The 23,690-nt window shown below is 37.5% G+C and overlaps 1 protein-coding gene across 8 annotated transcripts in view; it reads right to left on the reverse strand.

The window, feature by feature from the left end:
- The window catches only part of SSBP2 (single stranded DNA binding protein 2), a 400,682-nt gene that overhangs the window by 215,332 nt on the left and 161,660 nt on the right, over window positions 1-23,690 (reverse strand). For all 8 annotated transcript variants that reach the window (XR_008707889.1, XM_055563053.1, XM_055563014.1 and 5 more), the window contains exon 2: window positions 7,969-8,041. Coding sequence is in view for 6 of the 8 variants with exons in the window: in XM_055563014.1 (XP_055418989.1) it covers window positions 7,969-8,041 (73 nt within the window). In the remaining 2 variants the exon portion in view is untranslated. The remainder of the gene's footprint in view (window positions 1-7,968; window positions 8,042-23,690) is intronic.

The following is a 23,690-nucleotide window of genomic DNA, read 5'->3' on the forward strand; positions in this document are numbered from 1 at the left end:
TCAACAGCATCGCCAACAGCACAGCAGTACATCCGAAGCTCATGAAATCCAAACTTTACAGAGTATTCCCAAGTCCTTTCATACTTTTTGAAAACCAATATTACAAAAATTAATATCATAAAAGAATAAAGCTAGTTCCTATATTAAGAAAAGAATCTGAATACCTATGTATAGGCTTCCCTGGTGGCTCACATGGTAAAGAATCTGCCTGTAATGCAGGAGACCCAGGGTCAATCCCTGGGTTGGGGAGATGTTTGTTCCTAGAAAAATTTCTGAGACTTCTAATTTAAATATAATCTACTGTTTATACTAATTTTCTAACACCGCCCATGTATAGAAGTATAGATGCAGCTATACACTAAATGCAATAAAAGTTAAAACTTTTACATTCTAATTTTAAAAATTAAAGCAAACAGATGTACAACAGGAAGAAAAATCTGACTGCACTCTAAAGGAGATGTAATTCAAAACTGTGCTATTCAATGTGGTACTCATTAACCACATGTGGCTCTTTACATAGAATTAATTGAATGTTCTTCGATTTCTCTAGCCACTTTTTAAGGGCTCTGTTGTCACATGTGACTAGTGGAGAACTTACTAAACAGCAGAGATTAAAGATCATTTCCATAATCACGGAAAATTTTAGTGAATAGTGCTGTTCTGCTTTAGAAGGAATGCAGAAGTCTTTATAAAGGAAATTTTTTTCTTGGGAAATTGGGAAAACTCCTTGATGGATCCTTCATATTTCTGGCCCAAAAAGGCAGAGGCTCTTAGAAATGGTTTGAAAGTAAAGAACGGATAGCTAATATTCTACATAATAAAATAACCAGGATTTAGGAGGTTGCTAATAGTCTCCAGAAAGGAGTAGTCTGGGGGTCTGGGAGTATTCAGAAAAGGAGCAATTGGGAAAGTTGTGAGGACTCAACAAGACAAAAGGCAGAAGGAGTCTTCAGGACAACAGCTGGTGAGAAATTCTCTATGGCAAGAAGACCAAAGAACTTAAGAATAGTTGTGTCTAACATCCAAGCCAATGTTGTTGCTTGTACTGTACTTAATCAACACTTAATTGTCTTCAGTTTTTCCCTAACTTTCAGTAAGAATCCTTCATGTCCAAGACCAATGCATTCGTGGGGCTTTAGGAAAGGGCAACAGGAAAGCTGAGGCAAAGAAAAGGCATCAGCCGTAAGGAAGAGTAGCAGTGCTGCAATACTGAGTGAAGGCAAGAAATTATAGCAAGTAAAATGTAACAACCTCCCCCCTTCTTGTAAGCCCGAGATATGAAAGAGGACCTGAGACAATCTGTCACATTAGGGTTTGAGTTGGAGTCATTTTGGCAGAAAAGGTAACCCTAGGAAGTAGGAGGGTTGTGGGCTATCCAGGTGACAGACACTTGGAGCTATATGGCACACAGGCTATATATTTATATTATTGTTGTTCAGTCGCTAAGTTGTCTCTGATTCTTTGCAACCCCACAGCCTGCAACACACCAGGCTCCCCTGTCCTTCAGTATCTCCTGGAGTTTGCTCAGATTCATGCCCACTGAGTTGGTGACGCTATCTAACCATCTCATCCTCTTTTACAGTTTTATTTTTAAAGAAATAAACTACACAAGATAGAAAAGAATTTTCAAAATAGCACTTTTGAGTACTTACCACATGCCAGGTTTTTCAAGTTATTTCATATGTACTAACTCATTTAAACCTCAGCACAACTTTAAAGTACTACTATGATTATCTTTTTTTCATAATTGAGAAAAGGGAATAAGTAAATACGATTTAGAACACAATTCATATCCAGCAGTGTGGCCCCACAGTCATTGCTCTGACCCATTATACTATGTTGTCTCCAAGTTCAAGTTCAAGAAACATGCAAGGAAATCACTACTATTATTTCCTCTCTTCACATAGATGAAAAAATAAACAGAATTTTTGAGTCTATGGAGTTCAGTAATTTAGCATTCCTAACAAAATCTGAAGAAGCCACCCATTAGATGTCTTTAAGCTTCTATTTCTGGCTACCTTACTGGCTGCTGCTGCTGCTGCTTCTAAGTCGCTTCAGTTGTGTCTGACTCTGTGCGACCCCATGGACTGCAGCCGACCAGGCTTCTCCGTCCATGGGATTCTCCAGGCAAGAACACTGGAGTGGGTCGCCATTTCCTTCTCCAACGCATGAAAGTGGAAAGTGAAAGTGAAGTCACTCAGTAGTGTCTGACTCTTAGCGACCCCATGGACTGCAGCCTACCAGGCTCCTCCATCCATGGGATTTTCCGGGCAACAGTACTGGAGTGGGGTGCCATTGCCTTCTCCCACCTTACTGGCTAATTTATGGCAAATAAGGGTTAGTAATAAAGTATAAACAAGGTAAAATTATTAAGAAGAGAAAATCTGGATCTCTGCAACACTCTTTTTTATTTGCCTCATTCTGAGGCACAAATGCCATGTAAAATTTCAGGAATAAACAGGAATTATCTTATCTAAAATGGAACAATATAATCCAGCAAAAAGATAGTTTTTAATGAGTCCAAAGTAACATTTAGGATTTAGCCATGGTTTGGAATCTATGATGAATCAGAGGTAACAGTGAGCTGGTCAATACAACCTGGCTCGACAAATGTTTTAACTTTTATTTTTAGTCCAATGCTATCACTTTTAACTAGGAAAAAAAACTGCTGGACTAATGAGTGTCCTACTATTTTGACTGATAACCAAAGCTACCAAAAGCAATCCAATTTCTGACAGGCTAAGCTAAGGGCACTATCAGAAAGGCTAAGCCCAAGTGAGAACTTAGATGCTGAGATTCACATCTTACTTGCTCAGATGATGCCTGGAGTTCCAACCTGACCTTCTCACAACTTAGTCCAGACGGCAAACCCACACAAAATGAAAGAGGTGGCCCAGCACAAAAAATCCTGCTGACAAGGGCTCACTAATGTCATAGTCATCCATATCCTCACTCATCCTGAGGGAGAAAGCCGAAACTGGAAGAAGCATTCTACTTCACCTTGAACCAGAGTAAGAACATTGAATAATTGGTGCCACATTGAGTAACTGGTGCCACTTCAGTCATTTCCTTTTTATCAAAAATATCCGATTCAAATAAGTAAGTCTCACATTTTTTAAGTTCCCTGTTTAACAGTACTGAATTAGGTAAAAATCTAGTATAGCGTAAGAATTAGGTAAGATGGTCCTTTACTACACAATTGACTTAAGAAGTCATTCTACAACGTGCTGATAGTGCTAAGTCGCTTCAGTCGTGTCTGACTCTGCAACCCCAAGGAGTCTGCCAGGCTCCTCTGTCCATGAGATTCTCCAGGCAAGAATACTGGAGTGGGTTGCCATGCCCTCCTCCAAAGGATCTTCCCAGCCAGGAATCGAACCCGCGTCTCCTACATCTCTTGCATTGGCAGCTGGGTTCTTTACCACTAGCACCATTTGGGAAGTCCCATTCTACAACAAGCAGTCCTAAATTTTCTAGACAATCCAAGTGAAAGTAGAGAGAAAGCAATGCTAAATAGGATATAAAGCTGTAAAAGATTACACTGTCCATAGTTTAAGAGGATGGGTACAGCCATTCACACAGACACTACAGTACAAACCTAATGATGCTATTCTTTTATTTAAAAGAATAAAAGTTCCCTTTTGCCAAGATGATAAGTCCAAGCTTCCTGGAAGAATATGCAAAGGCTTTCATGTTAAGAATGCACTATCAGCACAGGGTGGTGGAGCCCTGAGAAAGCTTTCCTAGAAAAAGCTACCTCTGAGCTAATCAAGGAGAGACGGGGAGGAGATTTTAGGCAGTGAATACACTGACTAAAGCTCATGGTATGTACAGACAGACACAAGCAGCTGGTATGATGGAAACTTAAAGCATGAAGGAGGACAATACAGCAAGCTATTGAAATTTTACCAACTGAAATTACAGTCAACGGTCCCTATCTGCAGGTTCCACATCCACAGATTCAAACAACCATGGGTAGAAAATACTTGGAAAAAAATGTTCCAGAAAGTTTCAAAAAGTTGAAGTTGCTCCCAATGGGCAACTATTTACATATCATTTACATTGTATTTACAACTATTACACAGCATTTGCACTGTATTAGGTATTATAAATAACCTACAGATGATTTAAAATACACGCAAAAATGAGTGTAGGTTATAGGCAAACACTGTTTTACATAAGGGACTTGTGCTGTTTTACATAAGGGACTTGATCAACTGTGGATTTTGGCATCCCCAGGGGAGGGGAGCGGGGTCCTGGAATCCATCCCCAGTGGATATGGAGGGATGACTGTATCTAGAACTCTAGGGTGTACTCAGCAGTGGCCTATTACAAATCTACCTCCAAACTTTCCTTTTAAAATCAAGATAATTTTAACTATACAAATACATATGTGTGTGTGTGTGTGTGTTTGTGTATATTTGTTTTAAAAAACCCTACAAATATTTTTTATTGCAGGATAAAAATTCCTTTTTGAATACTTTAACATCCGCACTCCCACAAACAACTACTCTGGAATGTATATTCTTTCAGACCTTTTACTTTACTTCATGTTCATAAATATGTACCCACAAAAATATATACTATTGCCTTATGTTCAATGGTTTTCATGTAACTCTCCTGGGGATCACATACACCCATTTCCAAAGTCCAGTAATACTGTATATCTTCCTGGTGACAGGAGTTTCTTTTCAGCTTAAATTAACTGATTCCTCTTGTGAAATCAAACCAGACTGATAATGGAGAAATCCTCAGTTTTGTATTCCAAATGCAAGCGGAGAAAATAAAATCATGGTAAATACTTGTTTAAAAATGTGCAAATCTCTTCTAAAATTATACTTTTATTTTTACCAAATAGCACTAGAAAACGTTGTATTTCCATTTTCCATTGAGTTCAGAAGCATATCAGTACAGTATCTAGTTACCTGCTTAATCTACATAACTTATTTGAATCCAAATATCTGAATGTCCTTAAATAAGTTAGCAACATTTTTTTTGTTTGATGAAATGATTATGAATGTTGGCAAGAAAAAACAGATTCAGAAAGTTGAGCCAATACAAAACAATTCTTTATCTAGGAAAAGTGATCAGTAACTCCTTTCATCACGTTTTCAACTGCATTAAAACAAAAGTTTAAAATCTCCATAACTGACTTTAGTTTCTTTTAAATATAAGTTGGCAGTGATTAAGAATATAATTATTAAAAGTATCCTGTTTGAAATCTCTGTTGCTTCCTTTGGAACATCAAAGTGATTGTGACTCAGAAAGGTTATAGACCAAAGTCTTCTAATTTACAATTTAATCAGGGATAGATATGTTAAACTTGTTTTGATTTAAATATACTTTGAAATCACATTTTTATTACCCTGCATAAATTCCTTCTATGGTAAAACAATTGACTTAAGTTCTGAGCATACCTCTCAATTTTCTTACTTGCAAATAGGCCCCAATGGTTCACATATACTAATTAATTAATTTAATTAGATTGGGGGGATACTTGTGTTTATTTACTTGTGTGCTTGTTGGGGGGTAGTGAATCTCAAGAAGGCAGTACCTCAGGCAGGGACTTTGGTCAAAGGGTTGCCTGTCATGTCCCTGATCTTGTAGAGGCAAATTCATTAGATCACTAGAGACAATATAATTTTGATCAGCACTGTCCCACAGAAATATAATCACAGGCCACAAATGAGAGCCACAGATATAATTTAAAATTTTCTAGTAACTACTTTTAAAAAGAAAAATAACACTAGTAATTTTATTTTACCTAATATATCCAAAATATTATCCTGTCAATGTGATCAAATTTTTAAAATTATTGATGTTTTGTATTCTTTTTTTCACATCAAGTCTTCAAAATCCAGTGTGTAACTTCATATTTATAGCACTTCTCAATTCGATCAGTCATATTTCAAGTGCTCACAAAGCCATAGTTAGGCAGTGGCTACCATACTGGACAGCACAGAAACAGAGGGAAAAACAGGGGCTTTGGAATTAACATGGACCTAAGATTTGAATCATAAGGGATTTGATTTAGGTCATACCTGAATGATCTAGTGGTTTTCCCTACTTTCTTCAATTTAAGTCTGAATTTGGCAATAAGGAGTTCATGATCTGAGCCACAGTCAGCTCCCGGTCTTGGATCATGGAAAAAGCAAGAAAGTTCCAGAAAAACATCTATTTCTGCTTTATTGACTATGCCAAAGCCTTTGACTGTGGATCACAATAAACTGTGGAAAATTCTTGAAGAGATGGGCGTACCAGACCACCTGACCCGCCTCTTGAGAAATTTGTATGCAGGTCAGGAAGCAACAGTTAGAACTGGACATGGAACAAATAGGAAATCCAAATAGGAAAATGTATACGTCAAGGCTGTATATTGTCACCTTGCTTATTTAACTTATATGCAGAGTACATCATGATAAACACTGGGCTGGAAGAAGCACAAGCTGGAATCAAGATTGCCGGGAGAAATATCAATAACCTCAGACATGCAGATGACACCACCCTTATGGCAGAAAGTGAAGAGGAACTAAAAAACCTCTTGATGAGAGTGAAAGAGGAGAGTGAAAAAGTTGGCTTAAAGCTCAACATTCAGAAAATGAAGATCATGGCATCTGGTCCCATCACTTCATGGGAAATAGATGGGGAAACAGTGGAAACAGTGTCAGACTTTATTTTTCTGGGCTCCAAAATCACTCCAGATGGTGACTGCAGCCGTGAAATTAAAAGACGCTTACTCCTTGGAAGAAAAGTTATGACCAACCTAGATAGCATATTCAAAAGCAGAGACATTACTTTGCCAACAAAGGTCCGTCTAGTCAAGGCTATGGTTTTTCCTATGGTCATGTATGGATGTGAGAGTTGGACTGTGAAGAAAGCTGAGCACCGAAGAATTGATGCTTTTGAACTGTGGTATTGGAGAAGACTCTTGAGAGTCCCTTGGACTGCAAGGAGATCCAACCAGTCCATTCTGAAGGAGATCAGCCCTGGGTGTTCTTTGGAAGGAATGATGCTAAAGCTGAAACTCCAGTACTTTGGCCACCTCATGTGAAGAACTGACTCATTGGAAAAGACTCTGATGCTGGGAAGGATTGGGGGCAGGAGGAGAAGGGGACGACAGAGGATGAGATGGCTGGATGGCATCACCGACTCGATGGACGTGAGTTTGAGTGAACTCCGGGAGATGGTGATGGACAGGGAGGCCTGGCATGCTGCGATTCATGGGGTCGCAAAGAGTCGGACACAGCTGAGCGACTGAACTGAACTGAAGGTTTGAATCCTAGTTCAATAACTTACTTAGCTGTGTGACCACAAACTAGTTATATAAACTCCCTGAGTCCTGTAGTTCTTATCAGTAAATCAGAAATAATGCCAGATGCCTTGCAAATTTCTTAGAAGAACTATAGATAATATGCTCACACATAATATAACTCAGTAAAGTCCTCCTCTTCTTCATTATTATATAAATTGAAGAAGAAAAGGTAACACTGTATGAAAGCTAAAATTTAAGGTTTAAAAATTGTGAAGGAGAAAAATAGAAACAAAAACTTGAAGCAAGATTATCAAAATCTTGTCTAACTTAAGTTCGGTCATCAACCCACGATTATCTATACAAAATAAAAACAAAAACCATATTTTCCAAAACTGTGAATAATGCCAAAATAAAATATTTCTAAAACTAGAGATATGATGGTGTTTGCCTTTTAAAGCAAATATGCTTTCTTGATTATTGTTGCTGAGGTTACTATTAGTTTCTATTCCTCAGGGGGGAGAAAAGGCTAGAAAGTTGAGTAGAAAATTATTTGCACGGAAATGCATTTTGAGATACTGCAAATGCTTCCAATAATCTACAAAGACTACATTATGCATTTGGATAACTGAACATTCACAATTTTCAAATAACTTACATTTTATTTTTCATTCACTTATATAGGATATCAAAATACAATACAGAAAATATACGTAACATACCTCTGATAAAAATGTTTGGGCCGATTTCTGAGCTCCTACATGGAGCAGATACTCATATACGTAGAGTGCTAACCTGGGAAAAGAAAAAAATATTTATTGAGAAGAGGTATATTTAAAATTCATTCTTTAAACAATGCATACACCTTTTCATTACAAAAGTATTTTTCACACTAACAGTGACAGAAAATCAACTCTTCCAACATCTTTTCAATGGGAGTTTATACATGTATGTTCAGAAAAAACTTTAATTAAAATAGGACATAAAAGAATAAGGCACATTGTATCTTTTGGCAAGAAACACCTAAATAAGGATTATTTTTGTCTTGTATCATCTAATTTTTCATACCCTAAATTCTCTTTTGTACTTAATATGAATTATAAATTTAAAACCAAACATTAATAATTCCCATAACCTATATTAAGGTATAATTATTAGTATAATAAATAATTGGACTTTTAAAACAACACTATATCCTTCCATCTTTTTAGTGAATGTTATTATAAACTTCACCTGTTTATACATCCATATGCCAAAATGGATGTTGAACATCCACTGTAATATTTGTTCAGCACTTTCTCCTCCTCAGATGTTATTGTTAAACCAACAATATTTTAGTTTATAAGAAACTCAGATTAACTGCAAATCACAGCATTAAATAAACTTTAAAGATACTAGATTATATTAGGCATTTGGGGACTTACAATTCAAAGGTTAACACAAAAGTACATATAAATTCATCACTCAAATACAGAATATTAAGTATGCACTATCCACTTATAGTACTCTCATTAACTAGTGGATTCAGAATTTTAAGCTAGACCATGTGGCTCAATTTTAGTTAAGCTGTTAACAAAATATTATTCATAAACCCAAATTAGTCTGAGGCAGTATTTTTAATGATATCTTGGACCAATGCCCAGATAGCTCACAACACTTCAGTTTCTGCTACACTATATTTACCAATATTGAGCCAGGTTTACAGTAAACAAAACAATGTAACAATAACCACAATTCTGTGCAGCCACACCATTTATCTTGCCAAGTGAATTTATGATTGTTAAAGACTGATGGCATTTGCAAAAATGAGTATTTTCTTCATGTTTATGAAAACATAACATGTACTTGTTATGAAAAGGGAAAGCCTGTATATAATCATTGCTCTGTCCATTTAATTATTTCTCCATTCCCAAACTGTCAGACCCTTAAGATGAGAATCATTCATAAGCACCATGAATAGATACATGTTAAAGTTACTCGTAGATGAAAAGCATGTTGTTGACAGTGAGTATAGGAATATAATTTAGAAACATCTATTCTCTTCAAGTTGAATGCCATCTTCTAGGTCGGTGCTTCTCAACTCGTCTTCTGCCCTAACACAGCTGAGGCACATGTCACATCCCTGTGTGATGCTCCGTGGGGAAGGTTCATTCCCAACATACATCATATGGGATACGGGAACTGAAATGTTCCTGGAGTTTCAAACAAACAAACCCCAGTGGTGATTCTTATCACACGTTCTTCACACACACATATTCCACATACCCTGTCCCTCTAGTAACTGCGTTCAACCCTATCACATGATGCCCTGACCATGATGGGAGGTTTCATCTTGAAAGAGAAAATATCTGTGAATTTCGCCTGGAGAGACCAAAGCCTCAAAATTGCCTGCCAGTGGCATCATGGCCCTCCTGCTATTGCCCTAGAGCCTCATGTTATTCCTGCGGGTTGTAAAATCTTGGGCCTAGAGCCAAACCAGTGGTGAAGGCTAGAAAAGAAAGCCAGGTCCAAGTCAAGGGCCCAGTGGTAAGGATGTTCCACCAAGGTGGAGAAGCTGAAAGTTGAGAGGCGCTGAGTGAAGCAGGGGCATGGTGGTAGATCCAGGGGTGGCGATGGGGCAAGAGAACTGACCACAGAACAGCCAAGGCCAGGGCTCGGCTTAGCTGTGTCCTTGCAATACAAACCATTCCTTAAAGTTGAGCAAGCCACTTCCTTGGAATCTCTTCTTTGTAATATTAAAGAAGATAATGTATTTCTTAAATGTTTCTCCCAGTTAATTAGGTAACAAAAAGTATATCTCTTTATGAGTAGAATTTAAAGCAACAATCTCCCCTCTTTGAATGACTCCAGGACAGTGATTCTAAAAGATGTATTGGTGGGGGCAGAGAATCAATGAGAGGAAGGGGTTTCAAACTATAAAACTAAAGATTCTGAAGCATCTTCCTAGGTGTGTGCCTGTCCTCCTATCCTTCAAATCTCAGCTGTAGCAGCACATCATATTTTTACCAACAGAGTGATAAAGCAGGACAGGGCTGAGAAAATCTACCTACAATGCCACCTAAGGTATCCTAACATTCTATCACCTCCCTGGAACAAAATGAATGCTTCCCAGGCAGTCAGGACCTGTGCTCTGGAAAGAGTGGCAGGGACCATCACACAGGTAAACAATTAATCAACTCCACTGCCGTGGTGACTGTGAAATACATCACTAGCAAATCACCGAATTTTAACTACCATCTCTGTATATGCTTGCTAAGTCGCTTCCGTCATGGTGTCCAAGTCTGCAACCCCATGGACTATAGCCTGCCAGGCTCCTCTGTCCATGGGGATTCTTCAGGCAGGAATCCTGGAGTGGGCTGCCATGCCCTCCCCCAGGGGATCTTCCCAACCCAGGGATCAAACCTGCGTGTCTCACACCTCCTGCATGGGCAGGTGGTTCTTTACCCCTAGCGCCACGTGGGAAGCCCGCCTCTGTGCACAGGATTTTCCAAACCCATCTCTTTAGTCCAATCCTCTCTACCAAGCTACAAACCAGCTTCTCCAAATCAGTTTGAAATTTCTAGCAAGGCAGTTCTCTCTTAACTTGACCATGTCCAGTGTTAAATTCACCTTCTCCGTCTGTTTACAGTACCCGTGCTCACTTTCAAGGAAACATAATTTCTGAGTCTCAGTTTCCTCATTTGCAAAATGGGAAGGATACTTTCCTTGCAGTGCTGTTGAAAAGATTGGAGAGCACAGCAAATAGTAACAATGACTGCAACAGTTTCAGCTAATTATGTCACATATTACATTGCCAAGCTAATTATGTCGCAGCTAATTCTGTCACGTATTACCAAGTCACCGATGCCACAGTCGCGCCCACATTTGCCATTCCTTTCGCTCCTCCCCTGCTCCTTGAAGGACCACTAAGCGCCACAGTGACAGAAGTATTTATTTTACCTTCAAGTACAGATACTGTTGATCCCCATTAGCTTCCTACAGAGGCATTAGGGTCACCAGAAATAAGAGCCTTCAGATGGTTCTGAGGGAAAAGCCCTGGAATAAATTAATTTTGTATGAAGACAAATGTTTCCAGGGGAGTGGGGAGTGACACCTGTCCATCCGTGCACCCATCCCAAGCTGGGTAAGGGACACAGCTTGGTCCCTTACCCAGTGACATGAGATCACCAAACACTTTATTCAGATTCAATTTCTACTGAACAGTGAAAATCTAAATACTGAATGTACAAATATTTTAAATGCGTACACTGTCATATTAACATGTTCCTTTTCCTTTTTAGGATCTTTAAGAAATTTATCTACTTTTGAAAAAACACAGAGTGGCTATTTAATCTAGTGGCTCATGAAATGAAAGTGAAAGTTGTTAGTCACTCAGTCATGTCTGACCCTCTGTGACCCTATGGACTGTAGCCCTTCAGGCTCCTCTGTCCATGGAATTCTCTAGGCAAGAATACTGGAATGGGTTGTCATTCCCTATTCCAGGGGATCTTCCCAACCCAGGGATCGAACCCAAGTCTCCCACTTTGCAGCCAGACTCTTTACTGCTTGAGCCACCAGGGAAACCCCAGTGTCTTATAATGTAATTCAATTACATAGAAAAAAAAATTAGTAATCATGCAGCTAATCTGCTTCCAGAAAGCAGACACGCTTTTTTTTTTAAACACTGATTAACAAAAAAGTATATCAAAGGTTCATGGATCATATATCTTTTTCATTTCATTCTAAATTTCAAATAGATATCAATGACTGAGTTAACAAAATCATGTGACCAGCAACTCTAGAGAGAGACCCAAATCTGAAATAACTCAAGACCTGCTTTACTCCCTGGTTACTGCAGGCACTACACTTTTAAATTAAGAGCAAAGACAGAGGTTACAAACGGAGGAACACTGAAAACAGCTAAAGCCTGAGCCCATTTGGCACTGCCCTCAAAACACCAATTACATATCAGCTACAAATGTGATGCACATTCAGTTCACCGTCTGCAAGTTACACACATATACGCTCACGGCGCCATAGGAGGCAGGACAGAAAAGGCACTGACAAAACTTCACAATTCAAATTCTATCAATCTCCAATTCTGATGGAGTGAAATCTATTTCAACTAGGCTTCATGGATTCAAAATCTCTAGTAAGTTGGGGTGGACCAGGTTTACAGTTTAATTTTTTAAACTGTTTACAAAAGGAAAGGGGGTAATTCCAATCACATTTTATTTGGTACGTAATTCTAACAAACGTAGATTTTTTTTATGAGTCACAAAATATATAATTAGAAGCGAATTAAAGATATATAAAAATGAAAAAAATACAAAAAGATGTTAAAACTCTGATGATCCCTCAAAAAGAACCAAATAAAACTAAAAAGCAATAATAGACTGAGAAAAATGGATATATGACCCATAGGACAACAAAAAGCTAACATGCTTAATACATTCTGCTCATATACTATGACCTGCGAGAACATGAAAATCTTAATTTTTAAATAATGAGCAAGAATGGACGTTAAAGGCCAAGTAAGAAGAATGGCTACCGATGGCCAGTAAATAATCCTAAGGAAAAATATTCAACCACCCAGCCATAAACAATATTTTAAAATTTCACCAATGAATGTAGCAAAGACTCTACAAACATTAAAGCATTCAGTGCCTAAACGGTAAAATATGGAAGTGTAAATGTACAAGTGAAAAACATAGGATGCAGAATAGCTTATATGGTACACTCCCATTATTTAACTTCTATGCAGAGTACATCATGAGAAACGCTGGGCTGGAAGAAGCACAAGCTGGAATCAAGATTGCCCGGAGAAATATCAATAATCTCAGATATGCAGATGACACCACCCTTATGGCAGAAAGTGAAGAGGAACTAAAAAGCCTCTTGATGAAAGTGAAAGTGGAGAGTGAAAAAGTTGGCTTAAAGCTCAACATTCAGAAAACGAAGATCATGGCATCTGGTCCCATCACTTCATGGGAAATAGATGGGGAAACAGTGGAAACTGTCAGACTTTTATTTCTGGGGGCTCCAAAATCACTGCAGATGATGACTGCAGCCATGAAATGAAAAGATGCTTACTCCTTGGAAGGAAAGTTATGACCAACCTAGATAGCATATTCAAAAGCAGAGACATTACTTTGCCAGCAAAGGTCTATCTAGTCAAAGCTATGGTTTTTCCAGTGGTCATGTATGGATGTGAGAGTTAGACTGTGAAGAAGGCTGAGCGCCGAAGAACTGATGCTTTTGAACTGTGGTGTTGGAGAAGACTCAAGAGTCCCTTGGACTGCAAGGAGATCCAACCAGTCCATTCTAAAGGAGATCAGCCCTGGGTGTTCTTTGGAAGGAATGATGCTAAAGCTGAAACTGCAGTACTTTGGGCACCTCATGCGAAGAGTTGACTCATTGGAAAAGACTCTGATGCTGGGAGGGATTGGGGGCAGGAGGAGAAGGGGACGACAGAGGATGAGATGGCTGGATGGCATCAATGACTCAATGGACGTGAGTTTGAGTGAACTCCGGGAGTTGGTGATGGACAGGGAGGCCTGGCATGCTGCGATTCATGGGGTCACAGAGTCGGACACGACTGAGCGACTGAACTGAACTGAACTGAAGTATACACATACACGTGTATATTCCGCCAGCGACAGCTCATATACATACAGGCACAGGAGCAACAAGTGTCACTCTCCAAGCTTCCCCCTCTGGTGAAAACATGTAACCAAACAATATCTTTTATTGCAGGATTTTTTATCCCTAGGGAGTGGGAGCCTAGGATTAGAGGCAGACTTATTTTTAACTGCATAAACATTCTTCTGTTTGCTTATTTACCCAGTACTTCTATTACCTATTTTAAAAGAAAAAAAAAGGAGTAAATGGGAAAAAATTAAAATAATAAACCTTTTGTAACCTCTGACCTAGTAATTTTTATTCTAAAAAACGGTTTTAAAGAATTAATCAGAAATCCAAACAATTTATAATGAAGTTTATGGCAAAAGTGTAGCAGTGAAACACTGGTAACCTAAATATCTGATGAGAGAAATAATTAGATTGTGCCATATGCAGGTAATGGGAAAATACATTTTTGAAGATGTTTAATGAAATGAAAAAATGTTCATAATTCATTGTTAAAAGTGCAAGAATGTATATACACAAATATACCATATTACATTTAGAAAAAGAGAAGGAAATTTGAGTTATAGCTACTGGTAAAAACATTAATAACTGTAAGAAGAAACAGATGATGAGCAACTAATATGGATGTGGCAAAAACAATAAATAAAGCATAAAACCAGTATGGTCTAATGAGACTAGGAGCAAACACCCCCATGCCTCCTTCAGAAGGCCTGAGGACAACTCTTGTAATAGCACTGTCATTATTACATACATATCATTATTAATCATAATTAATAGTCATAATGTTAGCTTTGGGTCTCCAGTAAAAGATCATACTTTGTGCCATTCCTGCTGCATAAAGACCCAAGATATGTGGCCAGATAAAAATATTAAACCGCTGATGTTTTCTGCAAACATTTTTTCCCCAGTTTGTTGTCTGATTTAATTTCGGTCAGGTTTTCTGGGGCTTCCCTGATAGCTCAGTTGGTAAAAAGAATCCACCTGCAATGCAGGCGGCCCCGGTTCCATTCCTGGCTGGGGAAGATCCGCTGGAGAAGGGATAGGCTACCACTCCAGTATTCTTGGGCTTCCCTTGTGGCTCAGCTGGGAGAGACTGCACCTGCAATGAGGGAGACCTGGTTCGATCCCTGGGGTTGGGAAGATCCAGTATTCTGGCCTAGAGAATTCATACAGTCCATGTGGTCGCAAAGAATCGCAAAATACAACTGAGCGACTTTCACTTTCGGGGGGGGGGAGAAGGGAATGGGGTGGAGAGCAGAGAGGGGTGACACATTTAGATACTTTTGATTAAACTTTACATGTAGAAATAACTTAATAATATGAAAACAAAAATTCTAAACTTCATAGAAAATGGGCAGAAGCAATAAGAAACATCACAACTAATTTTGAAACATAGAAAACATTAAACCTTACTGGGAATCAAACAAATACATATTAAAGCAACAATGGGATTTAAATTCTTAATTAAATAATATGTAAAAAAAATGGATATTCAAATACTATTGATGGCAATAAACTGGTACAGTTTTCAAATCCAATTTGGCAGTAAGTATAAATCAACAACTTGCTAAAAAAGTTCACACACTTTGATCCAACAATATAATACCATTACTTGAGAGTCTAGCCTAAAGAAATTTTCCTAAATGTAGAAAAGCTTAATACACAAAACTTTTTAACCAAAGAACATGTAGAACAATAAAAAATAAATAGGAAAGTGGCTGCATCTGTAGTAAAATATTTTGCATTAGTTAATTTCATGTTTGAAAATATAATTCAGAATTTATATATATTCATTGAAAAAGCACCATAGAGACTTCTGCTTAATTCTTGAACTTTAAAATGTGAAAAAAATGTCATAACCATACCCTCAAATAAAATTATTTCAAATTTACCTTATGAAAATTGCCAAATCTAACAAAGAAACAAAGGTTTATTCATGTGAATAAACTCTATTACAAAAGATCTAAGACAATGAAGCATTTAACTAATAGCACATCTACAACAGATACTGTCATTTAAGAGTTTAATTACAGCAAATTCTCAACCACACTTATAATAAGGACTTTACAGTCTGGAAAAGGGGAAAAGAATTCACTCTATAATCCAGCTATCTAATTTGAGATTAAATCTTCTGCTCTGAAGGAAACAGTAGAAAATAACGAACTTTGACTAACGTATAAAAAGGGTTTTTAAGACTATTGTTAATCTACAAAAAGGTTTTCCAAGCTACATATAAATGAAAGGTGAACAGTCCCTGTAGTACAGAGCTAATGCCTCACTCACTACATGCACATATATGCATGTATGTCAATGTCTATGTATGATAGATCTCTAGAGAAAAAATCATTATTTCACAAAAGTCAGTCAATAAAAATGGCCTAATGTGTTTGAGCTGAATTTACAGAATAGTTAAGATGGATATGACTGTTTTATTCATCGATTTTTAAAAATCTGGTGAGCAGGATTCATCACAAGTTTTCTTTACGTTATACATGCTAGTTATAATGATTTAATGTTTATAAAATGTTTGGGGAATGTGCACCACTCTTGGATAATGTTTAATCATGCCCCCACAATATTCCTGTGAGGCAGAGTCATGAACTATGTATAAATATCATTAGGTAAGAGCTCATACAATGAAAAGTCCAACGACCAATAAACACATATGTCTGTCAGCCCGGCCACAATATCCTATATTTACTTTTCACAGGCAGGTCTATTATCTGCTACCTGTCTTTTGCATGCAATTCTTTTAATATTCCAAAAAGATGTAATGCTGAAGGTGAAAGCAAGACAGTGTGTGTGTGTGTGTGTGTGTGTGTGTGTGTGTGCTCAGTCATGTCCAACTCTTTGCAACCTCATGGACTGCAGTCCACCAGGCTCTTCGGTCCATGGAATTTTCCAGGCAAGAAATACTGGGGTGAGTTGTCATTTCCTTCTCCAGGTGATCTTTCCAATCCAGGGATTAAAACTGTGTCTCTTGTATCTCCTGCACTGGCAGGCAGAGCCTGTATCACTTGTACCACCTGGGAAGCCCTCAAGAGGAAGTAGTCATTTAATATGAGAAAACAGATATCCACCCCAAATTTCAGTGATGAAAACTGACTTTGTTAGTATTTCACCATCTTATGTTTAGCAAGGAGAAAAAAGACACAAGTAAACATAAAGCCTTCAGAGTAACGAATCCCCAATTGTACTCTTAAAATTCTTTTGGTTAATTCACCTGTATGCCCAAAGGTAGAGGGAAGACATGGAAAGAGAATAACTTCAAAAAACAGCTGTTCCTAATTTCTATTGAAATTAAACTACTATAACACATTTTGTTTTGTTTATCTCTGTATCTCCAGCACATAAAGAAGTGCCGAATAAATAATTTTTCATGAAAGAATGACTCTCTTAGACCAGGCATAAGGCATTAACAGAATCTTCTGGTTTCCTCCAATCTTCTGGTTTCCTCTAATCAAAGCAATACAAGGGGAAGCATAAGGAATCTCCTTAGCTATTTCAGCATTCAATTAATACTATAGTTTAACAACATGAATGTTATCCAAACAATTTCTTCATACTGATTTCTAATCCCTATATTCAAAGGATACTTTTTTTTTAAAGAAACAAATTAGTCCATCAAGTTGTGGGTGGTAGATATTTGTTGTTTTGTTATTTTTAATGAAACAAATCCTCAAAAGACAACAACCTCCCTATTTCCTTAAAGGAAATAAATCAAGGTCAGAAAATAAACAATAAAATGACTGTAGAGGGTTAGAAGAGGGCTATTTTATACAGAACGGTCTAGCTGTTATATTTAGCACTGGTGAGCAGTATGTGTTGCAAACTGGACATCCAAAATCCACTCCCCATCTTTTGTCATTAACCATGTCAAATCCGCATGTCATTAACCAGAGAAGCCTCAGACAGAGAATTTAGAACACAATTAAGTTCTGTGCATGCATGCTATGTCACTTTAGTCGTGTCCGACTCTTTGTGATCCCACTGACTGTAGCTCACCAGGCTTCTCTGTCCATGAGATTCTCCGGGCAAGAATACTGGAGTAGATGGCCATGCCCTCCTCCAGTGAATCTTCCCGACCTGAGGATCAAACCCACATCTTTTATGTCTCTTAGTGGGTTCTTTACCACTAGCACCACCTGGGAAGCCCAAGTTCTCCTAATGGACTATAAAAAGTCATGTTGGATCTAGATTCCTGCTGCTGCTGCTGCTGCTGCTAAGTCGCTTCAGTCATGTCCAACTCTGTGCGACCCCATAGACGGCAGCCCATCAGGCTCCCCCGTCCCTGGGATTCTCCAGGCAAGAACACTGGAGTGGGTTGCCATTGCCTTCTCCAATTCATGAGGGTGAAAAGTGAAGTCGCTCAGTTGTGTCTGACTCTTCACAACCCCATGGACTGCAGCCCACCAGGCTCCTCCAACCATGGGATTTTCCAGGCAAGAGTACTAGAGTGGGGTGCCATCGCCTTCTCGGCTAGATTCCTACCCACTGCTGTATTTAAAATGAATAACCAACAAGGACTCACTGTATAGTGCAGGGGACTTTGCTCAATATTATGTAACAACTAACTGGGAAAAGAATTTGAAAAATAATAGACAAGGTATACATGTAACTGAATCACTTTTTATATACCTGATCTAAAATGTTTGTTAGTTTCAACTATACTCCAATATAAGTTTCTTTTTTAAAAAAGTCATTTTGGATCTAGAAAATAGAATTCTCTTATTCCTGATGCACTGTATAATTCCAGTGTTGACTAATGACACATATCAGGATCCAAATGTGTCTCCTAAGTGATAAAATGCCAAGAGTTAGCTGGATCACAGCTAGCTAACAAGTAGCAAGGAGCATTTGGCAGCCTCCGAGAGACTGCTCATGGGATTTTAAGTAGTTTAGCAATGAAACTAGATCAGCCTGATCAAATTTTCAACAGAGCTTACAACCTGATGCTAAGGAGGTGTGAAAAATTAGAAATCTGTTTCTAACATTGTCTTTGTAAAGTTCTTCATCGTTAACAGTGAAGTGAAAAAACAGGTTTAGCGTGTCAAAACCAGTGTCTATGCAACCACACATAATATTAATATCCAGCCTTTGTTTTAAATACACTTATTTAAAAAGTCTATTTTTTTATATTCTCAATATCAGTTTGAGAGAAACAGATACCTCATATACATAAAGATATTGAAGATACTAATACCTTCTCTCTATTGATCTGTACTTCCCAAATTTTCTATAATCAAGAAAAAATGACTTTAAAACTCAGTCATGAGCTCATGTTTCCTTCCCCAAGCTTATTTTAAATTATTATCTATGTGTAACATTTTCCTCAAGTGCAAATGAACAATAATAGTTTATTCTAATCATGTTAATAGCCAAGAAAATACCTTCTTTCTAAATAAATTACATATCCCAAGAAATTAAGATGAATGGAAAACATTTAAAAACAGTCTAATGTTATTCCTCTTACTACTAAGCACTGAAAATAACCTACTCAGAATTTCTTCCTGGCTTTATCTTTTTTTCTCTTTTTTATCTCATGCAAAAGCTTATTGTAAAACTAAAAATAAGTCGTTGTTATTGTTCAGTCACTAAGTTGTGTCCGACTCTTTGTGACCCCCATGGACTGTGGCACGCCAGGCTTCCCTGTCCTTCACTATCTCCTGGAGTTTGCTCAAACTCATGTCCATTGAGTCGGTGATGCCATCCAACCATCTCATCCTCTGTCACCTCCTTCTCTTCCTGCCCTCAATCTTTCCCAGCATCAGGGTCTTTTCCAATGAGCCAGCTCTTCGAATCAGGTGGCCAAAGTATTGGAGCTTATTGAAAAATAAGCTGCATCATTTAAATCTCTCTCTCTCCCCTACTTATTTACAAAACAAAAACAGACTCACAGACTTTAAAAACAAACTTGTAGTTACCAAAAGGGAAACATGGTAGGTAGGGATAAATTAGAAGTTTGGTACTAAAATAGACACACTACTGTATATAGAAATAATCAACAAGGACCTACTGTGTAACACAGGAAACTCTACTTGATATTATATAATAATTTATATGGGAAAAACATCTGAAAAAGAATGGATATGTGTATATGTACCATATAACTGAATCACTTTACCATTCACTTGAAACTCACACAACATTGTAAATCAACTGCACTCCAATATAAAACAAAAACTAAATTTAAAATGTCTCTCCTTATTTCTGTTTTTTAAACAGTGCACATAGCAGAAGCTATATGTATAGGCAGCACTTTCTTATCATTAAAGATCATTTCCCTGGTGTCCCACAGGTCACATGCCAGATGGTTGCAACCCACATCACAGAACCAGGTCTAAGATCTATAGTTCAGGATCTACCTTCTTTTCTGAAGCTGTTCAAACTTGGCATCACAGATGTGAACACTACATTCTGATTGGGTATTAGTAACTTGGATCCACCACAGGTTTGGGGAACTGTAAATCCTTCAATATCTTTCTATTCCCTGCTTCATGCAAATAGTTCTGCTCACGAAAAGACTGAGGCTCCCTGATGTGGACTGAAGTCACTACAGCTTACTTCTTCTCACGTTTCCACGTGATGAGGACTTCTAAGGGGACTTTCCCTTTCACTTTAAGGAGTCCATGAATAGAAATGAGGAGAACTTAATGTGACATTCTTATTTTTTAAAAGTCTTCCTGTTAATTTCCTTTTCCAAACTTTGCACATACTATTTTGGCTTTTATATCTATTCTGCTTTGTATCTGCTTTTCTTTAGCACTCACTTTACATTCCCTATTATTTCTTGCACCTTTTTATGTTTCACCTTGTTCTAATTTCCTTAACCCCAAATTCATACAGTCATCAGTTCAGTTCAGTTCAGTTCAGTCGCTCAGTCATGTCCGACTCTTTGCAACCCCATGAATCGCAGTACGCCAGGCCTCCCTGTCCATCACCAACTCCCGGAGTTTACTCAAACTCATGTCCATCGAGTCAGTGATGCCATCAAGCCATCACATCCTCTGTCGTCCCCTTCTCCTCCTGCCCCCAATCCCTCCCAGCATTAGGGTCTTTTCCAATGAGTCAACTCTTCACATGAGGTGGCCAAAGTACTGGAGTTTCAGCTTTAGCATCAGGCCTTCCAATGAACACCCAGGACTGATCTCCTTTAGAATGGACTGGTTGTATCTCCTTGCAGTCCAAGGGACTCTCAAGAGTCTTCTCCAACATCACAGTTCAAAACCATCAATTCTTCGGCGCTCAGCTTTCTTCACAGTCCAAGCTATAATATATTTGGTGATGTCTTTAGTTGGACCTACCTTGTTATTGCCATATTTCAAGTATCTGCATTAATATGCACCATTCATTGAGGCTAGTGTTTATAATTCATTTTCCACTTTCCCTAGAGGAATTCTGGAAAATTTTTTCTCTTAACAAATTCCAGCAATGTCTCTGATCTGTATTTCTTAGGGCACATGCAGAACTGGAAAGAAATGTTTCAGAAGAATACACCCATAGACACAGGACCCAGAACACCACAGAAGGAAATGGGCAGGTATTCAAAGGAAAACCCAACTCAGGAAAGATACGGGATAATTTTTTTCTCTCTGATTTTCAGAAGGTATATATGTATGATAATTGATTTTTAATCATTAGTTGGAGCTATTTTTTTAAAGTTCCATATAAAATAATTAGGACCACAGGGTTTTTCCCTACGACTTAATTCATTTCCTAGCATTAGTCTGAAATACTTAGACATTTACAGCATTTAATCTTTCATGCCAGTTATTTATCTCTTTATTAGACAACTCTTAAGCAAACATCTATCTTGTGTAAAGTACTGAGAACCAAGAAAATAATAATTTAGGACCCACCACAGCAGAATGTGTAGCAATATGGTCAAAGAATGAATCTTTACACTAAGAAAAATTTTTTACAAGTTAGTAGAATAAAGATACGGAGAAGGCAATGGCAACCCACTCCAGTACTCTTGCCTGGAAAATCCCATGGACGGAGGAGCTGCACTCCATGGGGTCGCTAAGAGTCAAACACAACTGAGCGACTTCACTCTCACTTTTCACTTTCATGCACTGGAGAAGGAAATGGCAACCCACTCCAGTGTTCTTGCCTGGAGAATCCCAGGGACGGAGGAGCCTGGTGGGCTGCCGTCTATAGGGTCGCACAGAGTCAGACACGACTGAAGCAACTTAGCAGCAGCATAAAGATAATTCTAAATATCTAATAATAGAAACAAAAATTATTTTGAAACGAGAAATGTAATAAACACTTAATACTCATTACCATCAACAGTTAGTAAGCTCCTACCATTATTCTGGCTCTTAAACCAAAGGGAAAAAAAAACAGAAGATATAAATTTCGTCTTCAAGGAATTTTCAGACTTGTTAATGGGAAGAAACATATAATTAAAAATAAGATCAGTAAATACAAAGTGGCATATGACTGGCACACAGGCAACAAAACATCAAGAATTCAGAATAGGAAGAGACCATTGTAAGAGACTCTTGACAAAAAGGCTTTAGCTGACAGAGGAAATAGTACTTAAGCTAGGTATTAAGGGAAATGGGATAAGCAGGAAGAAAAGAGGATGTTTAACCAGAGGATAATAGCCTGAAAGAATTACCTAAATTATATACAACACTGTGGCCAAAATAAAATTCTCTATGTACCTTAAAGCAATAAAAATGGTTTCACAAAATATTATTGAGATTTCTACTATCACTATGCAATATAAAGATTTTACTCTATTATATAAAACATGATGGAGTAATAATAGGAACTTATATTTATAGTATTTTACAGCTTATAAAATGTGTTCACCTATGAAAGTAAATATTTAATTACTTACTAGCAGTTTATAGTAGTTATTTTATTAAGAATTCCTCTGCAGTTATCTTTTATTTTTTTCAACTTTTTAAAAAATAAGCTTTTCTATGTACATTTGTAATTCAGAAAAAAATTCATCTAAAAGGGATTCCTTATGGTATTTCCTGTGGATGGATGTGCTGCAGTCCATGGGGTCACAAAGAATTGAACACGACTGAGCGAGCGACTGAACTGAACTGATGGCATTTCCTAATTAAAATTTAGGTTTCAATTTCAGAATACAAAAGCTTATTTTTTACCCCAAAATGTAAGCAGAAGCCCACATTTTTAAATATCAGAAAGGGATATATATCAAAGATATATATTTTTTCCTACATATCTATACATTTAAATAAAGATATTCTGATTCTCCAGTTACATTTGTATCTAAAATAAATGTTTAAAATGTATCTCTACATAAGAAGCTAAAAAAATCAATAGATAAAAGAGAAAGACAGGGGGAGATAATAGGATTAAATACAGGAACCTCTACTAAATTAATCTCCAGATATTCAATTTCCAGTCAATTGCACAAAGAAGCATTTAGCATCCATGGATGCCTAAATCAATGAAAAGAGTAAGCTAAGAGACTGTGACTTCCTTAAGTAAATATACAAATAATCAAACTAACTCCCTGATCTTAGATAAACAGTCACAGCATAATCATCAAATTTGAAAATAAAACTGAGATAACTAACATATTTAGATTCCACATTAGTATCTGAAAAGAACAGGTACTCTGAAACACTGCACTAAATCTGATAAGATTAAGTTAACAAAAATAAATGTACAACTCTGCACTTGAATCAAAAATCTTGTATTGACAAAAATCTTGTAGGACTGACAAATATAACAATAGCCCAAATTAAAAGACAGGTTTTAGATGACTGCAAGTTTAATATGAATTAATAGTGCACTTGACTACCCTGCCAAAAGAGCTAATTTTATC

Source organism: Bubalus kerabau, chromosome 1 (genome assembly GCF_029407905.1).
Source record: "Bubalus kerabau isolate K-KA32 ecotype Philippines breed swamp buffalo chromosome 1, PCC_UOA_SB_1v2, whole genome shotgun sequence".
NCBI classification, from domain to species: domain Eukaryota; kingdom Metazoa; phylum Chordata; class Mammalia; order Artiodactyla; family Bovidae; genus Bubalus; species Bubalus kerabau.